General features: G+C 45.0%; 2 protein-coding genes across 2 annotated transcripts; both read right to left on the bottom strand.

The window, feature by feature from the left end:
* Positions 1-431: 431 nt before the first annotated feature.
* On the bottom strand, positions 432-6,645 carry LOC101775952. Its single transcript, XM_012845199.2, has 3 exons — positions 6,416-6,645; positions 3,169-3,474; positions 432-1,126 (listed from the first exon to the last, which is right to left on the bottom strand). The coding sequence occupies exons 1-3, from the start codon at positions 6,643-6,645 to the stop codon at positions 667-669; spliced, it is 996 nt and encodes a 331-aa protein (XP_012700653.2). The 3' UTR covers positions 432-666.
* Positions 6,646-12,004: 5,359 nt separating this feature from the next.
* On the bottom strand, positions 12,005-14,804 carry LOC101758781 (ferredoxin-thioredoxin reductase catalytic chain, chloroplastic). The gene is made up of 6 exons (XM_004964886.4): positions 14,509-14,804; positions 14,282-14,406; positions 13,022-13,071; positions 12,851-12,922; positions 12,408-12,468; positions 12,005-12,289 (listed from the first exon to the last, which is right to left on the bottom strand). Exons 1-6 carry the CDS (start codon positions 14,615-14,617, stop codon positions 12,245-12,247), a joined length of 462 nt encoding a protein of 153 aa, XP_004964943.1. The 5' UTR covers positions 14,618-14,804; the 3' UTR covers positions 12,005-12,244.
* Between the last annotated feature and the right edge of the window lie 9,053 nt (positions 14,805-23,857).

A 23,857-nucleotide genomic window follows, 5' to 3' on the forward strand; every position in this document is an offset into this window, starting at 1 on the left:
TGGAGGGGAGGGGGGGGCGCTAGGTGAAGCAGACCTGGGAGAACGCCAACCGAAGGCCGCCAGCTGCACAGCATACCTCACTTTGATTAGTTCTCCCGGCGACCCCTGCGAACTCTACGATTCCTCTTGCCGCATCTCAACATCCGCGGCGCTACTAAGGTTACATGTCGGAGACGGAGAGACACCAGACGCGCGGGCGCAGCCGCAGCCGAGTCGGAGAGGAAGACGGGAGGAGCGCGATGCCACGCGCACCAAGGCAGGGCCCGCGGGCCGCTGCAAGGCCAACCCAACAGGCAGGATACTCGAGCTCCAGAAAAGCTATTGACCGGCCCAACGGCTGGATCAGCAGGCAAAACGCGCGGCACAAAACATACAGTAGATCAGGCAACCAGAAAAACGAGCAAGGCATCAGACCACTGACCACGCATCACTTTCCCAAGTTCAGGATCTCTATCATTGATTTGATTATGTTTATACTATGTTCTATGTGTAAGGGTAAGAAACTTAGCGCCACTCGGCGACTGTACACAATTGCAGCCGAACCTTACACTGTAAAGCATCCATGGCACTGAGAATACTGGAGCACCGGCAACTGGATTCCGCGGTTTCTACAGAAGAAACGGGCACCGGTGGGTGGAGCTGGTGGACAGACGAAGCCGTCTGTCACTACCGCAAGCTCTTCCTGCGCTTCTCCCTGGACGAGAGCGAGGCGGTGGACTCCTCCACATCCTCCAGACAAACCGACTGCATCTGGACGGCGATCAGCTGGGACCGAAGGGAAGCAGATGGTGGAGAAGCAGAGACGCCCCTGCTTGTGCTGGATCTCCTATGCAGCCAGCGGCGAGCGTGCTCGTTGCCACCACCCCTGCTGTTGCGCTGAGAGGAGCTTGTAGTGGGAGATGGAGGCAGTGTCTTCCTCCAGTTCTTGGAGCTGGTGGCGGCGGCATCACGCCTTCTGCTTGAACTTGACCCTTTGCTCCGCGACTTGTTCCAGCTGAAACTGAAAGAAAGGAAGCCCTTGCGCTTCTTGGGGGATGGTTTCCCAGGATTTGCAGTGTCTTGTGCAGGTTCAGCAGCATTCGCCCTGGAACTCGACTTGCCATTGTAGAATTTGGGTAATCTTTTCCTGTTGTAGGCAAGAATTCAGATAGGTCAGAATAACTGAAGAAGTATACACACACAATAAATTGCCCGAATACGACAGCGCTATAGGATCTGGCGCTAAACAGAGGCAAACAATTTTCCAGGCAGATTGCGAGAAAGTACTATTTATGGATAAAAGGCGCACGAGCAGCGACAAGAAAATGAGACAAGTATCTAAATACTTAATGATGCAAATAAACGGTATTCCGACAACTAGCTAACAAATGCATGTGAAAGAACTTTGTTGCTCCCGTTTGATCATGTGCCCACATTAATTACATGCTAAACAAAAAGGAGTTGTATTTAAGCGCGCTTGACAAAAGTACATTACTGCTTATAACCGAACAAGCGTTTTATCCCGTTATAAATTTTTGGCGCTTAGCTTCGTACACCAATTCATGAGGCACTAGGATCCTATTAAACTCTAAAAATTTATCATGACCAAAACCTCCTCACCAGCTGTTAGTAGGGATAAGAATTCACTATGCTCCATATGACCATGTATAAACATTGCAGAAGACCTGCTTATGGCACTCCTAAGTCTTAACATGATAGCATACACAATATCCTACTGAAAGCAAAACTTCATAGAAGGCGTGCGAGCTGCAGTTATCCTTGAAAACGATCAAATAAGCTCACTGTAATGGCATGTGGAAGATATTGCTGGTTACTTTAGACTGTAGAGACGTACTGAGAAAACAGCAAGGCAGAACTGCACAATGTCAAAGCATAGCACGCACATTAAAGTACTCAAGAATAATTCTAGAAATATACAGCACACAGAAACCAAAGTGCAGCGCTAGCAAAAAGTTAATATAGCATGATGAATATATCTAATTCAATGTATTGTGCAAATGCATCAACAAAGAATTGCTATTTTCAAAAACAAATACCTTCTGGACAAATACTTGAAAGAGCATCTAGTGTTCTAAAGGTTTACTATTCCTGGTTACTGTCTAATCAGCTGGGACCAGCTAGTGGCAAAGTATCAAGGAAAAAAATGCAAATACTCCTTTTAACTTCAATAACCATTTTATTATCAATCTTAAGCCATCCTTACGTTTGGGTTCTTGAACTATCATGGTACTACTAGATCAGAAACCATAAGGGGTGAAGTATGTCAGCGAAAAATTTGTATCTGCATATGTTCATCCTGACATGGGGTTCCCAGGATAAACTGTGACAAAATTTTACAAATATTCTATGAAGATTTGCAAGGACCCCACATTGAACTAAACAATCAAGCAACAGGCTTGGCCAAGAGCAAGAATTCAGTGAGGATGGATAACATTTCCAAGCTAAGTATGACAGGCCTTTCATCATGACATCAAAGTTACTCATAGTTCACCAGGAAGAACCAAAATATAATCTTCCCAACAAATTGTCTGAAATCGTTACGGCACCAATAGGCACACTAAGAAATGAACTCCATAAGCGGCCCCCATCTGTCAGACCAGCCAGCCAAACATACTAAATCCACTACTGTCCTTATCTAGCCTCTGTACCATGCATCCACCAACCAGACCGATCAAGAACTAAACTTTTAAGACAATCATCAGCCACAGTTCCCCTGCCACGCTTATGCACTCTGCAGCCACTAAAACGATCCAGACCGAGTGCCCCCACCACTTCAAATCCCCAGATTTCTTGACAGAGCACCTGAACACAGGCTGCTTCAGATAGATACTACCCCCCGAAATGCCACAAAATTTAACAACAAATCCTACAGCACTGCTCGAATCACCCCACAACACCATCCAGAGATGCACACTGCAGAATCGAGAAAAAGATAACGAATTTGACACCTACATGACTCCACAACACACCGAAGGAAGAAGATCAGAAGAATAGAGTACGATCCCGTTCTATCCGCAGTGCACCACATGACCCAAGAAGCAGAAAAATAAACTGCACAATTCGTGCAAAATCCGTAATAAACCAGGATATCAAGCACGGTTACGGATCGCCGGAAGAAGGAGATTGACAAAGCCGCGAGCTTTGCCGGCGGATTGGAGACTGACTGACCTGTTCTTGGGCAGTGCTTCCTGTAGCGCGTCCAAGGTGTCGAGCGGCCCTCTGATGGAGCTCTGCACCTCCCCGTCGCTCTCCTCCATCTCGTCGCACTGCAGCACCGCCGCCCTGCTGTCGCTGCCCAGCACAACCGACGACGACGAAAACGACCCGCCGCCGCCCGCAGCCGGCCCGGAGCGCTGGCCCCGGCGGCCGAAGCCGGAGCTCCCGCTGTCCCCCCGCCGCCCGCCCTCGGACACGATCGGCATTGCTCCCCTTCTCCCACTCTGCCCCCCTCCCTCTCTCTCCCCTCCCCCTCTCCTTCACATGCAAAGAAAGGGAGCAAGCGCCTCACGCGCGCGCGCACGGGGAGGGTGATGGTATGGGTTGGAGACGACTGCCACTGCCTGCCCCCGCGTGCGGCTCGCTCGCTCGCTCGCTTCTGACTTGTGCCGGGTCGCCGAGGGGTTTGGGCTGCACCGGCTTTGGTTTTTGGCTGCAGTGGCGTGTGGGCCACAGCTTCAGTTGCAGCAAGGGAGGCTTGCTTCCTGGAGCGGGAGATAGGTGTGAGGCCGTCCGATCTTGTCAGAACTCGGACGGGCGGCTCGGATCGTCCGGTCAGGCCTGCGTGGAGTGGAGCCGTGGGATTCTGCCAGCTGTTGCGCGCCACCTGCAGAGGCTTGTCCTCGAAGGCTTTTGGAGCAGCCGCCAGTAGCCCATCGGCGGTGGTTTTCCGTAATTTCAGCAACCGCACGGTTGAAAGTCAGTTTAAACATGGTAAAATTCTCGAGTCAGTTGGGCCTTTGAAAAAAGTCAATTCCATTGACTTGGGACAAAAAAAAGGCCAATTAGCTAAATCTTTGGAGCAGTATCTGCCTTTCCCTTGTCGTTAGGAGCTATTTCTAAAATGATTGGTGTCAGCTAAAGCAACTCCCGCAAAAGTGAACCGTCCAAATTCCCGTGTACTCCCCACAACACTTTTTAATTTTTCAATTTTTTTTAAGAAAAAGAAATTACTAAAACGGACATCGATTGTGTACCAGTCTATTTATCTCTTTTTATCTTTAGCTAGTTCAATCGAGCTTAATTACTCGTCCTCTTTGGCTATTTATCTCTTTATTGAACTTACAGTTATTGTCACGTCATTTCCCACCTCGTCCTCATCGGCACATCTCCTTGATCTTAGGATGCTCGGTCCAGTCCAACCTTTAAGAGTTTAATCATAGCGGCGTCTTTAATGCTTACAGGAATTTTATAGGAATATAAGTGGTTAAGTACTTAAGTCAATGATAATTTCTATTATTCCAAATGTTATATATGATATTTTTTCACTACAAGAAACTGTGATGGGAATAAATTTTTCACGGATCGTTGAAAAATCATCTTAAATCAGTGTCTGTGGTGATTTCAGATAACATCAAGAATTGAGCATCGTAGATTAAATCGATCGATGTTTCTTCGTAATCGTCATATATCAGCACAATTTTCGTAACCGTCATAAAACATCCTTAGGCCGCGCAGCCTAGCCCAAGCCCAATATCAATGACGAAAATAAATGTCACAGATGATTGGTACCGACGATGTGAGCAACAACATGGCTACTGACGTGGCAAGCACTGATGACGTGTCTGCTGATGTGTATGCCGACGTGGCTGCTGATGTGTATTTTGACCCATAAACTTTTCAGCCCATCAAAGAGACCCATCAAATTTCAACCCACTCAAATAGTTAGCCCATTTATTGTAGCAACATTTCAGTCCAAAAGACATAGTAAGTTTTCAGCCCATTTATCAAAATTATAGCATATTAGATTCAATATCTCATAATCTTAAAAAAAAGATTCAATATCTCAGATTACATTCATAAGCACATCATAATAGTTGATTACATTATGTTTTCATCTTGCATCCACCAAACCTTCTCGTCAATAATCTGCAACCGAAATAAAAAATATGCATCAGCACCAATGTATATAGTACTTTAGTTCCTAACAGATTTGTATAGATCAAGGGAAGAGCAAGACGTACACTAACAGGTGGAGTCAAACAGGTGTAGAGGGGGCATGTGTTGTAGTCCGCGGGCGTGCTGATCGCCACCAGGTTTTATCATCTTGGCACGCAAGTCCAAACAAACAACAGTAGAGGAAAATACGTCAATCAGTTGCCCAACAGAATTTCCCCTTACATTTGACTATTAATGGGTAGCGAGGGAAAATGACGTACCCAGAGAGAGAATCATTCAAAACATAGCAACACCTAGCTCCTTGTTGATTATAGTCAAGTCAGCGATTCTCTTGTCACTAACACCATATCCTTCACCATAGAACTGACTTGAACTCACATCAATCATGGGCTCATCCACTGGTGCCTCACCTAAGATGTTTGCATGTACAACAAGTTAATGAATGGCTTACAACAAACACAAGCAAATCATGAATAGTTCCTATTTGAAAAGCATAATGGCCAGACAAAAATTAGAAGAGGACAAGTATATGACACAAAAGGAACACAAATACAAGTATATGACACAAAAGGAACACAAATACAGGGCATACCAGAGTTCGCATACCAGAGTTCGAAGTTCAGAGATAAAACTACTAATATCTTTAATTCTCTAGTTCTCTAATCTCTTACTCTATACTCTCTACAAGATAAAACTACTAGAGCATACCAGAGTTCAGAGATTCAAACTGCAAAGGATTCCAAGTGACACTGCAAATAGAAAACACTCACAACATGTTGAATGTCTAGCACTGTACTTCCCTTTCTGTTTTGCCAATTCATTTAAACCACCATAAAAGGAGGTATACCACTATGAAACAAATTTCTTTCCCACTGGAAAAAATAAATGGATATCATATAAGCATAACAAGAGCCAAAATAACCACAGATTCAAGCATCAGTGTTATCTACCACAGATACAAGAAAAAGATTGCTGTGAAGATAGATGCTATCACAACATGTAGCCACAAATTAACGCATAAGGATGCAGCCACAAATTTCAATAACCTATCACTAAATGATTGGGATCTAAAGAAATTTCAGTGAGCCCACAGCCCAGCAGCAGCTCAGCAGCCCCCATGTGGTCCATACCCTAGATTGGGATCTAAAGAAATTCGAGGGGAAGTCAGAAAACAAATGAGAGAGAGGGAAGGAGATGAGAGAGCGAGACACATACGCATCAGGATGTGCATGAGGTGGACGGGAACTACAGGATGTCACCACCATGCTTGGATCTGAAATCATCAGGTCAAAAATCTCACCTGCTGGTGCTGAGTTTGGTGCGGAAGCAGAAAGAACAGAAGGGGGCGACGGGCGTGAAGGTGCATCGCTGCCAGCCATGGAAGGGCCACGTGTGACTCTGGCACGAGCCAACCAGGGAGGCGGCCTCCACCCTGGAGGCCCGTACACCGACGCCCCTAGTAGGCCGGCCGAAGGAGGCGGGCCCGCCCCATGTTGTGCTGCTAGGAGGTTGTTGAGGGAGGTGCCCCATCCCGCGCTGCTTGCCAGAAGGCGGAGGGAGGTGGCCCCGCCCTGTGTCGCACCGCACACAAGCTGGCCGAGGAAGATGGGCCCACTCCACCAGGTGATGGAGGCGTCACCGACGGCCGTAGCGCCGACATGGGAGAGGGGGAGCGTCGGAGGGTAGGAGGTTGGCGGTGGATCTGAGGAGGTGGCGGTGATCATCAGAGAGGAGTGAAGGGGATGGGTTGATGGGAGGCGCCGAGAGTGGAGAAGTAGCTAGGGTTACGGGGTCGGCTGAAGCTATTTATGCATGTGGGGCTTAATTTGGTTCGTTGGATCAAAGATATACGATCAGGATGAGTCGGCCCATTACAAAAAATGGCTCAATCTAGGTTTCTCGGCCCATTTAGCCGACTCATTCATTGTTTTTATTATTTAAACGCAGAAATACATTTAAATTGAAAAGGTTGTTAAGTAACAGGTAAATCTAATTATTTCGTACCAAAAACATCTTTTTACATGAAATCGACTACTTATATGTTGTTGTGTAGAAGTTTCAAAAATTTGGAATTAATTCACTATTTTCAACAGTTTAAATGAATTTCTGCGTGGTTATAGAAAGTAATTACAATTTGAACTACATGTATCTCAAATAATTTTTAAAAAATTACATAAAAATATATTTTAAGGATGTATATTCCATTATAGCGCACATCCGAAAATAGATGAAAAATTCAAATGTTTGTTAGGGATAATTAAAACTTCTATTTACAACCTTATTACAAAATAATGATAATAATACATAAAACTTCTCCGAAAATTATGTAAATTGGCATAGAATCATTTTATGGATGTCCAATATTAAAATAAAGTTTCATAAGATTTTACAAAAATTGGACTATACATTGTTCACAAAATGGATAGATCTCTCACATAGTTTCTTATAATTTAAGTCAAACTTTAAGATTTGAATACCTCATAACAAGTTCAAACTCGTATGCACCTCAAATTTGGACACCACCTTATGTTGACCATAACATTGGAAAATATCAAGTTACATTAGCAATTGTTATGCAAAAACATATTTTTTCTATTCTCTATTCAGTTGGAAGAAAACATGTAAAATGAAAAAAAAACCAAGAAATAGCAATTAACATACAAACAAAGGCCATTAAAGAAATGATGGTGATTTTAGAAAAATTAGAAAAAAACCTCATCAAATTTGGATAATGTATGATGAAGAAATGCCAGCTACAAATTTTGATTCTAGATTAAAAAGAGAAACATCAACTATTCATGTGTTCTTCAACCCAAATCAGTTGATCAGTATCATGTTATATAATAAGATTTGCTTTAAACTTCCAAAATGTGGCAGTAGCCTAGTGGTTTGTTGTCACCTTACTAAATCTAAAGTCCTAAAGTCCTAGGTTCAAATCCCGTGTGGAGTAGCAATTGTTCTCCTTTTTTCCATTTTTGAACCCCATTCTGCCTGTTCCACATATTTTTGTTTTTTTGGATCGCGACTCTTTTTTTTAACTGCATAGGAAGCGGGCTGAGGCTCAGGAGAATGTTGAAGCGGCTAATTTTGTTGGGTGAATATGTATAATGGGAATTTTTCCTAAGCAAAAAACTTAATTTAAATATGAAGAATTCATATAATAACATTCTCATACAAACAAAACATTATGTAGCAGCTTGGGTGCATGTGTGAACTAGTGGGCCAACTATAATATATTTTTATTTTATCATCATTGTGGTTTGAGCACGATATCAAATTCGTGACGATTTCTATTTTCACTCTATGACGGTTATCACATGTTCGTCACAGAAATCGGGTTCAAATTGAAGCCCGAATGGATCATTTGCAAATCTGTGACGAAAATACATAAATCGTCATAGATGTTGCCCTATTTACTACGTTTTCTATAAACATCACCAAAAATCCGTCATAGATTAAATAGTTTCTTGCTTGTTATTCCAAATGTTGAGGTGAGTTTTTTCAAATTTAGGTCTTTCTGCTACCATATGTCAGCAAAACCACCACCTTCTTGCCACATTTAACAAGGGCATACAAGCCACATCACAAAGGATGACCTTATTTGAGTTTGTGTTTTTGCATTTGCCTCTTGTTCCCACACACCCGGTCATTGATCGTGAAGGTGTCCTATTTTCTTTACAAAGCAAAATCACACCCTGTCCCTCCCAGGTGGCCTTATTTCCTGTCGTTATTAGTTAACTGTTAACCTGCAAACGGCACAACACACACACACACACACATGGTCCACAGCATCTTTGGAGTACTATATACGATCCAAGCCCACAGCAGGGTTCCCAACATCTTGTACCGCATGCTGTCCTTTGCGCATGCCTCGTAGCGCCACCCGTGGTCCATTCTTCATTGCTCCTCGGCCCAGCACCCACCCGAACGACCTACCTGCTGCACTCCGCACCAAGAAAGAACAGACCGGCTGCGGTTATTCGATCACTACGCCATTGCAGGTCGTTTCAGTTCAGCCAATTGGCCAAAGCTGATGAGGTAAATGCAGCAGTATGAATGGATGACTTGAGTAAGCATGGTTCAGTAATGGAAGATACGAGTAACGAAACGCCCACGGAGTAGATTCTGAAATAATGAAAGAATGGTATGACCCGCCATTGGAGATTAGCAGGAATGAAGATGCTCTGCTGAAGGGAAGAAGATGGCCGGATCAGAGGCTTTGCTGCTAGCTGCCGACAGGTGCTGGCAGCAGTGACTACCAGGTGGGTGGAGAGGACAGGCGATGAGAGATCTCTCATCAGCTCGAGCCCGGCTTAACCAATTTTATCAGGTTCTTTAATCGCTGGCATGTACACCATGCACATGCGGCTGCTTCTCCCGACCGGCAGCGCTCTACAGGAAAAAATTCAATGCTCGCGCAGCGGTTATCCTGAACTCGTGGAGTTGGAGGAGGAAAAGGGGCAGAGTATGCGTGCGCGTGCGTTGCAATCCTAAGTCTCATCGTCTGTTCCCAAGACATGGTTCAATGAGGCAATGTTAATGTCGACTGGCTGCATTACAGCAATCAGCAACGAGTACTGTACTTGCTTTAGTCTCCATGCTTTCTTGGTATGAATGAGAAGTGTCGAACAAGGTGTCAATTCCCATTCATGATTTCTGTTTGTTTAGCATGACATTGTCCCTGCTACATTATAATACATGTAATGTAATATAAGACCCTTTGATCTCGAGTTGGTTAAGGCGACGAATCGAAGAAATCTAAGATCGTCATCAGTCACGTGCCAGGTGTGCGGACAAAGTGTTGGTCTGTAGACATGATCCAGGATACATGGGAGTGTCGCGTTCTTGGACCCGTCGGGGCACAGGGCAGGCACTCATGGCTCATGCCCGTGAGGCCCAGACATTTGGTGACCACTGAAAAAACACCTGCTGACCTGCGCCTGCCGGCGGGTAGTCAATACCCACTTGCGAGTCAATTTTTGTTTTCTTCAACTATCGCATGTGTCTGGTGTACTCACAAGTCAACACCAGGCCGCAGCAGTTCGTAATTCCGCCTTGCGAGAATTCATCCTTTATTTTTTTTCATCCATTAAAAATTGAGTTTTGCTCCGGTGGTCCTCTCCATAAAAACTATACGAATATTAAAGCAAACAATTATTAATTTTAATTAATTCCGTCTTAGCCTTGTCTGGACCCGGCCCTACCACCCTTGCCGGGACCGAGTAAGCCGGCTCAGTCCACCCCATTATCTCTGGTCATTATCCTCCCGCGTTTCTGAGCATTTCACGTTTTTTTTTCTCCATCGCGACGTCTCGCGTGCGGCGGCGGCGGCGCTCGCGTGCCGTTCGGACGAATGAGGATGGGCGTGGATGTGCAGTGAGACGCGTAGCTCGGCCCCAACTCGGCCGTCTTCATTCCTGACGACGAGGGCGCGCAACGATGTCACTCTCGCGTCTTCGGACGATGAAGGAGTCGGAGCTATACGAAGGTGGTGGTGCTCGACTACATTTTTGCCGGCCTCAAGGTGGAGGCTGATTCCCGTCTACTGTTTTTTATTAGTGTTGTTGGGGCTTGCAAGGGATATGCACTACAACTTGTAATTTTGGAGCAGTGCCCAACTTGCTTCGGTCCATGCCCCCCCCCCCCCCCCCCCCCCCCACTGGCTGCTGGACAAGAGGGAGTTTTCGTACCGTCGATGTAGGTTTTCTAATGTCTGGAGGTAGAAGAAAGTGTCTGTGTGAAGCAATGAATGATGTTCAGCCTCCCTATCATCTGATCTAGGATCCGCCCCTGTCCATGGCTCTGAACATTTTCTTCCGCTCTAGCAACGCAGAGCCGCTGCTGCCGGTGGCTCTCTCAGAGTCTCAGTCCAGGGGTGGCGGGCAGAGGGGTGGACCTCACATGGAGCGTCGCCCGCAGGAGCCACGAGAAGCGCTGCTGTCGAATTGTGCCGTCACCACCTAGCACCAGAAGCGGATCGAGTGCATATTTCTTGTAGTCATGGGCTGGGCGTCGGCAGGGCTCGGCCTGTACGAGACCCAGATCAAAGTAATTAAGAAATGAATTAATTAATCACATTCTTGCTTTAAGAATCGTGCAACTTTCAGAAAAGGGATCACCGGAGCAAAAACTCTTGAAAATTTAATCGCATATAACACTTGTACAATATTTATGGTTGGGCTTTTTGTGGCATCCATGCTTACGTCCTTGTCACGCATCAACAAACTCATAACATTCATGCGATAAATTGTACCTCCTCTATTTTCAGAGTCTACCTATACTCGTCCTAAATTAAATTTAATTTGACTAAGTTTATAAAAAAATATTTACATCTACGACACCAAAAATAAATCATGAAAATATATTTCATGAAAATTTTCATGATCGATTTGATGGTACTAATTTGGTGACATAGATCGTGGTTCATACAAATTTACTCGAATGCAAGGTAGTTTGACTTCACCGAACCTGAAAGTAGCTCTATCTGGAGCATAGGGAGTGGCGGTATAGTCACTCACCGGAGACCGGACTGAGATATTGACAACGAAAGTGAAGAATCCTACTGCGCTAGTGTCACTTTCGCAGTTCGCACACGACACGCTGACACGCACAGGACGCGGCGCCACGACCGCCCACGAGTCCACGAGCACGACCCCGCTATGTTTTTTTTTCTGCCTTTCAGGTTGGCATGCTGCGATGGGCCGAATGACACGACTTATGTGATTGTGGGAGGAAGTCGCAGCCCACCCACACATAGTGGGCGGGGTAGTAGCCCAACATCAGCATGGATCCGCTCCCACACCTCACTTTGTGATAATTGCATCGATTTTATTTTTCTTTAGGTACTCCACGCCGTTACAAACAGTAAAAAAAAAACAATAACCCCATAGATAGCAGTCATGAACAACGTATTCCACATGCTTAATAATTCAAGAAATGGAGCACAGATACAACAAAAGCGCTCTTATGGCCACAGGATCGACAGTTCAACAGCCTTCGGAAGTGCCGTTCACTAGACATCTTATGAAGAATTTTCTCCGGTGGCATATCTTATAGATGCTACATAAGTACATATACATATAAAAGAAAGCTAGCTGTCAAGTAAACATTTGGCGGAAATTACACGGGGTTAGAACTTTGATGTCGCCTCTTTGATCTCCTCCAAGGAGATAGCCTGCAGCAAGTACACGAGTAAAATCATTCTTGAGCTATTTGTGCTAAAGATGTCATGGATGCATATATCAGGGGGAAACTACAAAGTATTATGTGGGATGTGTGCAAAAGGGACATGCCTGGTCCTGTCCAGCAAAATCATTGTCGGGAGTGAGAAAAAGCATACAGTGGCATTCCTTCCTGCAAAAGTAGACCCACTCACATAAGATACGATGCTTCTAGACAGCAAATAGTTTGTTGTTTCTGATTTTTCCTTTCAAGAGAAGCAAACTGGAAATTGCATTCTCGAAGTTATCTATCAGAAATTAAAAACAAAATACAGGGCAGGTTGGACTTTGCATTATTGCAAGGCATATGCCTTCATCGTCAATACTAATGATATGGGATGGTAATAGAGAACTAGCTGGCCAATCAGTCATCTGGTACTGTAAATGAAAAGGAACCTTATCCTGTTTTGCAACAGTGCAGCACATCTTTGAACGCAAAGTAGCGCTGCCATAATATTTTCTCTATGCACTATCATAAAAAAATAGTCAGAAGTATAGTTCACAACAAGACACACCTCTCACGCATGGGAACACATGGGCAGTTCCAAAATCCTTGTGCTACCTCAGCAGCTTTGTCATCATAATGCCTGGTTAGATTCACATGAAATTTAGGAATAAGATAAGTGGATGTTGTACGAATAATGGACAAACAATTGAGGGGGGAAAACATACACAAGATAAATTACCTACAAGGGCATAGAGGAGCTCCAAGTGTATCCCTGTGATCAGCAAGTCCCTGCAAACATGTTATGGTTTTACTCAAAATGATGATGACATGATAAGCATTCTCAAATGAGCTAATATCATCAAGAAGCAGTTACTGAATTCCAATATTTACTTAGAGATGTCGATTGCTCTAAGAAAATCGGAGTAGAGGACTTGCACTCGAAAAATACTGCAGCTGATGAAGTTATACCGATCACAGAATGACTTGCCAGAAGCTAGCTATGGTAGGATTGTTCAATCTAGCCGTCCTTTGTTTTTTTCCCCCTTTTTTTCCTTTTGGTCTCTAATGTACCCATGTGCTTTAGATATAGGATTGCTGCTTTATTACAATAGTGATGCATCAATTATTTCCCGATTCCTAAAATTGCACTGAAGCTGATATCCTTAACCTTAATCTGCTAAACAGACCCTCCATCAACCCACTGCTCTTAGAAGGTGCGTCTTCCGGATTTGTGTGAAGAAAATAAAAATCCTCGACCTCATGGTTCTCTTCAACACGACCAGTGTTGATTTTTGCACACATGTTAAAGCAATATTGTCTGTCAATAAAATAAATTTACATTTTAAATCAGCACCTATTCCATTCAGCAAGATAAGTTGAGCCATCCTGTGGCACCTAGTATAGATGAACTGCAGCGCAGCCCCTGTACCAAAAGCCATAGGCAGTTTGCCTCTGTCACCCGCTGTCTAACTCTCCTCTGCACAGTTTACTGCCCTCAGGTTATAAAGAAGGGAGCTGAGGCATCTAGAAGGAAGGCAGGGGGGGATTAGTTCTGTCTGATTCATCATGAGGTTGACAGTGGGATTAATGTTCTGTTCTTTCAGCTTTATTCTTAGCATGAAGTAGCTTCCATTCTTACCCAGCGCAGGGACCTAGTTGTACTGCAATACATGGTTTAACTTAGTCGTGATTGAGGAATGGTGTGTTTGTCGGCTTTCATAAAATTCTGCTCATTCCTAAGCTTTATGGCATCAATACTGTCCAAATCTAATTCTCAGTGTATCGTTATTCCTGGTCTTTGCTTCCATTCCCCCCAATTTGTACCCCAAATTATAAAACCCGTATCGTCTTGCTCTAAAGAAAAAACTGGTGCTGAGTTGCTAATATACTCTAAACCTTGGTGTTAATCGGTGCCTTGGTGGATGCCTTTGAAGTTAGGTCGTAACTAGTACGTAGGAGGAGGAAGTAGAGGACTACCGGATATTCGAAGGGTACTGACCTTGATGACGACGGCAGTGACGGATTTATCGGCGCAGAAGAAGGTGTTGGAGCGGCGGGCGTACTGCTCGGAGAACTTGCGCATGATCTCCAACGACTTGTCGTCGGAGGCGTCCGCTCCCGCGGCTGCCAACACCAGATTCCATTCCATTCAGTCCATGCCGATGCCATCAGGGGAGGGAGGGTACGAATGCCCCCCCAGAAATTAGGAGATTAGCGCAAACGTACCTTGAGCTCGGACCATCCATCTGCCGCGAGGACGCCCTCTGGGCGCCGCTGAGGACGGGCGGAAGGGGAGCCCCCCGCACCCGACCGTGGTGGCGACGGCGGATGTCATCGCCGGCCGGTGCCCGCCCGCCGATCCGGATGGCTGTCGCGGTGGTTGGGCGGAGGGGAACGGAGCGGAGCGAGGAGAGCTGCGGAGTGAATGGTCGGGAGCGGAGCAGAGAGATGGGGGAGCAGAGGCTAGTGAGGGGGTTGGAGAGCTCAGTGTTAGCGTGAGGACGGAGGAGGATGGAGAGGTGGATGGAGCAGCGGCGGCCGTACCTATGTGGTGGTCCGTGGATAGAGACGGAGAGAGCCTGCGCCAACGCGAATACGCGATGTGGTGGGAGAAAATATCCGAACCCTTCACAAATCCAGCCCAAACAGCGATTTTGTACAGGGAAACAAATGTCATGTTCGCTTCAACTTATTCAGCTAGCTTAGTCACCAAACAGTATTTTTTCTCTCACAACAAATCAGCTGTTTTAGGCCGGCTTATAAGTTGAAGCGAACATGCTCAAAAGGAGCATATCCGAATAACAAATTCCAACAAATATTCGTAGAACGGAGGAGAGTAAAAGATAATTAATTCAAATATTTTTATTGACATTTTTCCTTAGGAAAAAGCTAAGCCGTCACGCGCGAAAAGCCCACCACCCTAGAAGCGGCTCGCAGGCTGCCATTTTTGCGTGACCGCTGGCGGCCCGTGGCCCGCTTCTAGAATGGTGGGCTGACGGAGACTGATGTACGACAGGATTTGCTACGGCCTCCATCGGATCTATAGCATGAATTTTTGCCACATGTTTATCTATTTATTTGACCTCTTTAAAATGTGACTTTTTTTTTGAGATTGTCTATTTTCAAATCCATTTGCACTATTGTGCTCCTAACAACGATATCTATAAAACTAGATCCATGATACATATATTTTGAAAAAAAATTTATGCGGTGGCAACTTATGTTGAATGTGTAGTAGTTAGTCATGTATTAAGTGTCTGGCAACTTATGTCATCTATCAATGAACTGTGTACATAAATAGCTGTAGAAATAATTTCTTCAAATGGTGCTATTACCTGAAGTATCTACATAAGATGATACATTATCTCTATATAATTGGTACATTATATATCCTTATATAAGTTGTTGTATTCGCGCCTCTCCGTGAGTTTTAACAATATAAAAGTTGTTATAAAACTTCTACGTAATTTGATAGTAAAGTTCATATGATTTCTCCATAAAACTTAAATGTGTAGGTGAGATACAAGTTATTATATAGTTGCTATCTGTCCATACAGTAATTTTCCACTAGAATCTATTATCTTAAAATTACAACATAATTTGTTACACAAATCATACATAAGTTACCACTGTCATTCAATATAAGTTGCTAGTAGCATAAAACAACTTCAACATATATTAAAAATGGATGATCTCGTCACAAAAAATACAACGGTGCAAACGGATTTGAAAATGGACACTTGACAAGAGAATAATGCCCATTTAAAGAAAATACAAGTACTTTTTTAACATGCCAGCACAATGACGGCTCTTGCGATACTATGTGCGCACGCGGATCAAGCAAACTACATGACATATAGCGGTACTGGATAGGGTCGCGTGCTGTCCTATTGCGCGACTAGTCGCGCGTTAGCTCGATCATTTTTCTTATTTCTAGCAAGATCAGTATTGGAGTTGAATTTACAAGATGTTTGATGAAAGCATACTCTATGCCACTCCACTATTTTTTATAAAATATTTAATAGCAGCGCAACACTTACATGTTTTTCACATCATGAATTTATGAATTTGAGAGGATGATAAGCATGATGAAGCTAATATTAATTGTGCTTTGCTCTATACAACTATGAGTAAAATACACCGGAGGTCTATTAACTTAGGAGGGTGAGGGTGTCATTTAGGTCCACGAACTTTAAAAATGTATTTTTAAGTCCATAAACTTTTCAAATTTAGTCATATAGGTTCTTACTTATCCACATGGACACCCAGCGCTAACATGGCATTCTAACCAGGCATATCTTCTCCCTTACCTCTCTCCCCCGTGGTCTTTTGCTGGGGCAATTCATCGAGCAGGTTGTGGGCGAGATGAGATTCGGCGACCTGACAGGCAATCTGGCATGCGACAGATGTAGTGGCACGGCGCTGCTGTTGTGGAATCGCGGCAGGGAGATGCGTCTGGGACTCGCACACCTTCCATAGGCACAGGTGCCAGGTACGGCAGCTGCAACACCGACGCCTTTCTCCCCCTGCATGCCCTGCATGTCCACTTGCTCATTGGGGACGACATGGCCACGCCCGCGTTAGTGCCCGTGGCCTTGACGAAGCAGCAGGACCCCGTGTCATCTACAGGGCGACAAAGTACGGGCCGGAGTCAAGCGCGACGGCGGCGTAGGGTGTCGAGCACGGCGTGCAGCCCCGGCCCACGACGTCGGCCTCATTGCTTCACGCCAGGCTGCACAAGCTCTCAACGGCCGTCTGCCGAAGCCGCTCCTTGAGGTCCGCGGCATGGTGACGCGTGACGCCTCGTTCGCTGCAGCGCACGCACTAGCACCTGGCGCCACCAGTTTCGAGACTGCTACAGCGAGCGTGCTGCAAACTGGAGCAATTGGATTGAAGAAAGCCACCAACCAATAGTTGGAAATTTAAACATTTTATGGCATATTTTAATTTCGAATATAATTAAGTAAATCCTGATTATCGTTAGTGACACATGGCATGTGCAAATATTAATGGGTTTAACACATTCGAACATAAACAGAAAAAAAGAAGAACCACAGAAGGTTCAGTGTGTACCCAAGGGTGGGACCATTGCCGGAGGCAATGGGTGCGCCGTTCCAGAACTGGAAGTATCAGACATTGTGCCTAAAGCTTCGGTTCGAGCTGTTCGATGTAGTTGATCAGAGTTGGCGTAGTGATGAGTTGGTGCAGTGCAGTCCCTGGAACGGTCTCTAGGAAGTAGTAGGACGTAGTCGTTCGCAGCGAGCAGTTGCGCAGAAGATGCGCTCCCTAAAAATTTGATCCAGACGAAGTCTCGGAAGCCTGCTCTCGCAAGCTCTGTGCACACAGAGGCTCGCGATGGAGATGCAAAAATAGCAGCGGGCAACAGCAAAAAGGGAGAGAAAGTGGTTTCTTCGGTGTGTGTTAACCAGAGTACGAGCACCTTTTTATAGATACAAGAGAAAGGAGATTCAACGTACTTAGACACTGTCTCAGGTGATTGATAGCCATTAACCAGCTGTTCAAGCCATTCAACAGTGTCAGTTACCAGTAACCTTCAGTCGTTACCGGTCATTGTTGTCCACATCAGTTACTAGTCACTAAACATAGCGTCAGTTACTAGTCATCAACTCATGATTAAAAATTGCAAAACCAGACCAAGCCCAGCGCACACATCATATCGCCGTGCCGCGACGCGCCTCGGCATGGCATGGCTCGGCTCGACGAGCGAGCGCGCGCATGTGGCACCCTTTCTCTCTTCCTCAACTTCTTAATTAGTGCACAGATAATCCACCTATTTAAGTTAGTTAAGATACTTCTTACTACCAATTTGGGATTAACCACTTTAACCATCTAGCATTAATCGTGGGCCTTGAGATTAAATGAAATAAATGGGCCTAGCCCAAATATTTTAACAATCCCCACCAAATTTCGAGGCACCCGAGAAATGCTCTCATTTTCACTACTGCTTTTATATACCAATTTTCGATGGAGACTGTTAAGTTGAACATCCACCTAGAGGAGAGGCTACACTTATTCATAACTGATCAATGGACTATGCCTTGAATTGACAGTCTTGTGCAAATAAGCTTTACCAAAACCCTTTTCTGGTACTAGGCTGCTTAAAAGCATCCTCGCGGTTTGGAGCGTATAAGTCATACTCCAGTCCTTTCATGAGTATCTAGAGATCACCTAATTCTCATAGACTGTGACCAGCAGTCGAACTCATATAGGTGCAATCCTTTTAAGATGTTCTGTAGGACAACATCTTTACTTAAATAAGCCACTCAGATTACATTAAGGCAAAAGCCAACCTGCCTTACAGTTTGATGAGCAATGCACTTTCACAGGAATGAGCCTTATTCAAAGATTCTCTTCTCTCAGTCAACCAATGGCTTGTTTCACCATCCTAATTCACGGGATCTCCGATTGCATAGGACAGGTTACCACCAAAGCATGACTCACATACTGGGTCTTAAGACCAATTCCCTAGATGCATTATCTATCACATTTCGTGAAAGATCCTTTGTGAATTGATCTGCTAGGTTTTTAGCCGTTTGGATATAATCCAAGGCTATCACTCCGGAACTTCTCAATTTCCTGACAGATTTCAACCGCCTCTTCACTTTGACAATCACCGTCTGATTATCATAGTTTATTAGGATAGCCGGTATCGGTTTTTCAACCACCGGTAAATCCATTAGGAGTTCACGAAGCCACTCAGCCTCAACAGTGGCAGTATCTAATGATGTAAGTTCTACTTCCATAGTTGACCTCTTTAAGATGGTCTGCTTGCAAGACTTCCGGAAAACAGCGCCATCTCCAAGCGTGAACACATATCCGCTCGTGGCTTTATCTCGTCAGCATCAGAAATCCAATTTGAATCACTATAACCCTCTAGTACCCTTGGGCGACCAAAATAGTGAATCCCGTAGTCCGCAATGCCTTTTAGATAGCGCATCACTCTCTCTGGAGCATGCCAATGATCATCTCCCAGATTTGAATCAAACCGGCTTAGTTTGGTCACAGCAAACGAGATGTCAGGCCTCGTAGCACTAGCCAAGTACATAAGCGAACCAATAATTTGAGAGTATCTCAGCTGATCTCTCATTATCCTTTTATTTTTCCTTAAAATCACACTAGCATCATAAGGTGTTGAAACAGGTTTATGTCACTATAACAAAGTGACTTAAAACCTTTTCCACATAATGGGATTCCAAGAGTGTTACCCCCACCATCACCTTCTCTTACTAGTTTTATATTAAGGATAACATCAGCCTCTCCCAAATCTTTCATCTCAAAGTTTTGAGACAAAAATCCTTTACTCCCTTAATCACATTAATGCTTGTTCCAAAAATCAGTATATCATCAACATACAAGCACAATATCACCCCTTCACCCCTACCAAAATGATAGTACGCACACTTGTTGTCTTCATTCACAACAAAGCCAGCAGACGTAAGAGTTTTATCAAACTTCTCATGCCACTGCTTAGGTACTTGCTTGAGGCCATACAAAAATTTCAACAACTTACACACCATTCCTTCTTGACCTTTTGCTACAAATCCATCTGGCTTATCCATATAGATCTCCTCCTACAACTCTCCATTTAGCAAAGATGTCTTAACATCCATTTGATGAATGAGAAGACCATAAGAGGTTGCTAGGGAAAGTAACACTCGAATTGTGGTTAATTGAGCAATAGGTGAATAAGTGTCAAAGAAGTCTTCTCCTTCTTTCTAAGTATAACCCTTAGCCACAAGCCTCACCTTGTACTTTTTAATAGTACATCAGATTTAAGCTTTTTCTTAAACACCCACTTGCATCCTACAGGTTTACATCCATAAGGACGATCAACAACCTCCCAAGTTCCATTAGACATAATAGAATCCACCTCACTTCTGACAGCTTCCTTCCAATAGTTAGCGTCAGGAGAGGAATATGCCTCTTCAATGGTTCTAAGAGTATCATCCACAAGGTACACAATGAAATCATCACCAAAGGACTTTGCAGTCCTCCGTCTCTTGCTCCTTTTAGGAACTTCATTGTCATCCTTCTCTGGATTCCTCACAAGTGTTTGTTCACTGTGTTCTATCATATCGATTGAATCATCATTTGTAATATATTCTTGACTAGCATTGCTAAAATCCTCTCGCATGGGAAACATGTTTTTAAAGAATGTAGCATATCTGGACTCCATAATTGTGCCAACATGCATGTCAGGCACTCCAAATTTTACTATTAAAAATCTATAACCAATACTGTTGTTGACGCCAGATTTCGTCACTAGTAGAATCGGCGCCAAGAAGAGAGGAAATTGGAAAAGTACAGTTGGGAATCGGCCGAATGGTGCTACAGTTCGAGATCGGTTGGTTGGTGCCACAGTCCAAGATCGGCCAATGCTGCAGTACGAGATCGGCCGATGACTTCTGCCTCGCTTAACCCTTGGGGTTCGGATCGAACGCGCCGGGTTCCCGATCGGTTGCTTTTTGCCGATAAGGAATCGGCCGATTAGGAGGTTGGGATAATTGGGCCGGTATGGGCTTGGAAAAGAATAGAAGGATAAGGGGGAGATCAGCCCATGAAGCGTATAATAACCAACCTAGCACGAATCGTGCTTGTAAATATTCGTTTTCTATTTGAATTAGGGATAGAATTCTAGTCAGTTAAGGAGTCATCTGTACGGGGCTATAAATAGCTACCTTTGTAAATCTGTAATCATCAACAAATCAATACAACCAACTACTTTTTCCTCGTACTTACTTTCGAGCAGGCGACTTCGCCAAATACTTTCTTTTCTTCACGAGTTCGTACGGGTTGGCAGGGCTGCATCAACTTGATCTCCGGCCGATCTTGTAAGTTCCGTTTACCGAGTAGATTCTAAGCTTTAACTTCGGGCGCATCGCTGTTGTTTCGTTTAGATTTATTCACTAGTTATCAATAGTTACTAGAATCATAGGTTTTACCTGTCTTTCTAGTTTTATCACCAGTTATCCAACTAGGAATCGGTGGTTTCGGCTTTCTTTACATTTTGCTATTAAATTTGCTTATTTTACATATTGCCGATTAGATCTATTCCTAGTGTTGTTACCATAGCATTGTGTCGATTACTCCAGTAGTTTTCTATCTACAAGGCTACAGTGATCGGCTGCTTTATAGCCGATTTCTTTATTACGGCAAATCGGCCGATTCGCTGATAAGCTCTCTCGAGATCGGAAACTTAGCCGATCGTGATTTCTGGACCTGACACGTATTCTTCCTTGCCAATCAACAGGTCAGATTGGCTGGCACGCCGCGCGAACCGCACCAGGGCAATCACCCGAACAGGAGTTAAGCAGATTCTCCCGGGTCGTGTGTCAGACGCTGGGGATTCGGTTGACCGATTTCTAGCGCCAACACACTTTTGGCACGCCCAGTGGGACACATACAACCGCCGCCATGTCGAAAGCTGCTGAAGTCTCTGAAGATAACGTCATCGAAGTGACGGAAGCAGATTTAAAGGACGACCAGAAGGAAGAACTGGATAAGCATACGACACAGTTCCGGAAAGCTTGCCTACAGTCTTTCGGTCGCTCCAGAAGCGGGGAGACTATCAAGAAGACTCCGTTTCCAACTTCCCGCCAGATCACAATCTCTGAGGACTCGGACAAGATGGCCGATATGGTCCAATAGTCCGTTTATCACGCCTTCATTGATCAATCCCCGGTGCTTGCAAATACGGTGTACAATGTCGTTGTCAACTCCTTCGCTAGTGGGGTGCCTCAGGGATACAGGGGACCGGCATATACTCAGCCGATTCCACCAAACCAGGGTTATTTGAATTCGGTTTCTCAGCTGATCCAATTTTCTGTTGGGGGTTCAGGCGCTTCCTCATCATCAGTTCCTATGGGGTATAACTCCATCCAGCTGTCCTCTGCGCCGTTCCCTCCGGTTAGCCCATCGCCTTGGGGGGCACCATCAGCCACGGCCGGTCAGAATCAATCGGCCCGTCAGGGAAGCCCACAATTCCAGGCATCTTTCCAGGAGGCCACTCGGTCGACCATGCCGCCATACTAGCCTGTCGCACCAGAGATGAACAAAACAGCAGAGCTCGTACTGTATGATGAAACGAGTGGCTCATTCAAACAGCCGACCTTTAATTCACAGCCGGCTTTTACTCAGATGCCACCTGCTTTCACTCAGCATCAGGCTATTCCACCTTCGGTATACCAGCACGTGCCAATACCTCAGCCAACGGTTCACCAGCAATAGCCAGATTGGTCGGCACGTATTGCGGAGGTGATTCAGGAACAATTTGGCTTAAAGCCGAAGGTACAAACTTACACCTATAGGACACCATACCCGTCTACATATGACCTACTGTCGTTTCCCCATCGGTATAAAGTTCCTGACTTCACCAAGTTCTCGGGGATGGATGATACTTCAACCGTGGAGCACGTGAATAGATTCATCATCCAATGCGGAGAGGCAGCTACGCAAGATGCTCTACGGGTGCGGTTGTTCTCGTCATCTTTGTCTGGCTCGGCCTTTCAGTGGTTCACGACATTGCCGCCAAACTTGATTATCACGTGGGCCGATTTAGAAAGACAGTTCCACAAATACTTCTACGCCGGGGTGCATGAGATGAAGCTGTCCGATTTGACCAGCCTCAGGCAGAGAAGCGACGAGCCGATATCCTCGTATGTTCAGAGGTTTCGGGAAATCCGGAACAAATGTTACTCTTTGGCTCTAAACGACGCACAGCTGGCTGATATAGCCTTTCAAGGTCTCCTGCCCCACATCAAAGAAAAATACGCATCACAGGAGTTCGAGAGCTTAAGTCAAATCGTCCACCGATTGTCTGGACAGGAGGTACGTTCTTTCGATCCACGGAGGAATTTCCAGAAGAAAGTGGCGTTCCTGGAAGAGGTGGAGGACGAGGAAGACGTTGAGGTCGGACTTGCGGAGTGGGTCAAGGGAAAGAAGCCGATATCATGCCCATTCAGCAAAAAGGAGCCAGAAGCGTTCGGTTTTGACACAACAAAGGCCGATAAAATCTTCGACCTTCTCCTCCAGGAAGGGCAGATCAAGCTCTCGCCATATCATACAATACCTTCTGCCGAACAACTAAAAAAGATGAAATATTGCAAGTGGCACAACGCCACATCCCATGATACTAATGAGTGCAAAATCTTCAGACAGCAGATACAGTCGGCCATTGAGCAAGGCAGACTCAAATTTGAAGTACCGACAAAATCGGCTAAGCCGATGAAGATCGACCAGCACCCCTTTCCCACCAACATGGTTGATACGGGGAAGAACTCACTCCAAACAAAGGTGCTAACGTCCGAATCGGCTAAAAAGAGTGGTGCCGTAGACCCTAGAAATCAAGCAACGCCTGAGGATGTCAAAGGAAAGCGGCGGATGGAGGACAAAGACGGCGAATCAGAAGAGCCACGCATTACTTCCCAGTTCCTGCTCCAGAAGTATCAGCGTCAACATGAATGCTCAAGGTCCCGGGAAGAAGCGATGTGACGGCACGAAGATCACTGGAGGTGCCCATTCTTCATCCACTGTTGGGAAAGCAACCTCAGGCTAC

Source organism: Setaria italica, chromosome IV (genome assembly GCF_000263155.2).
Source record: "Setaria italica strain Yugu1 chromosome IV, Setaria_italica_v2.0, whole genome shotgun sequence".
In the NCBI taxonomy this organism is placed as follows: Eukaryota; Viridiplantae; Streptophyta; class Magnoliopsida; order Poales; family Poaceae; genus Setaria; species Setaria italica.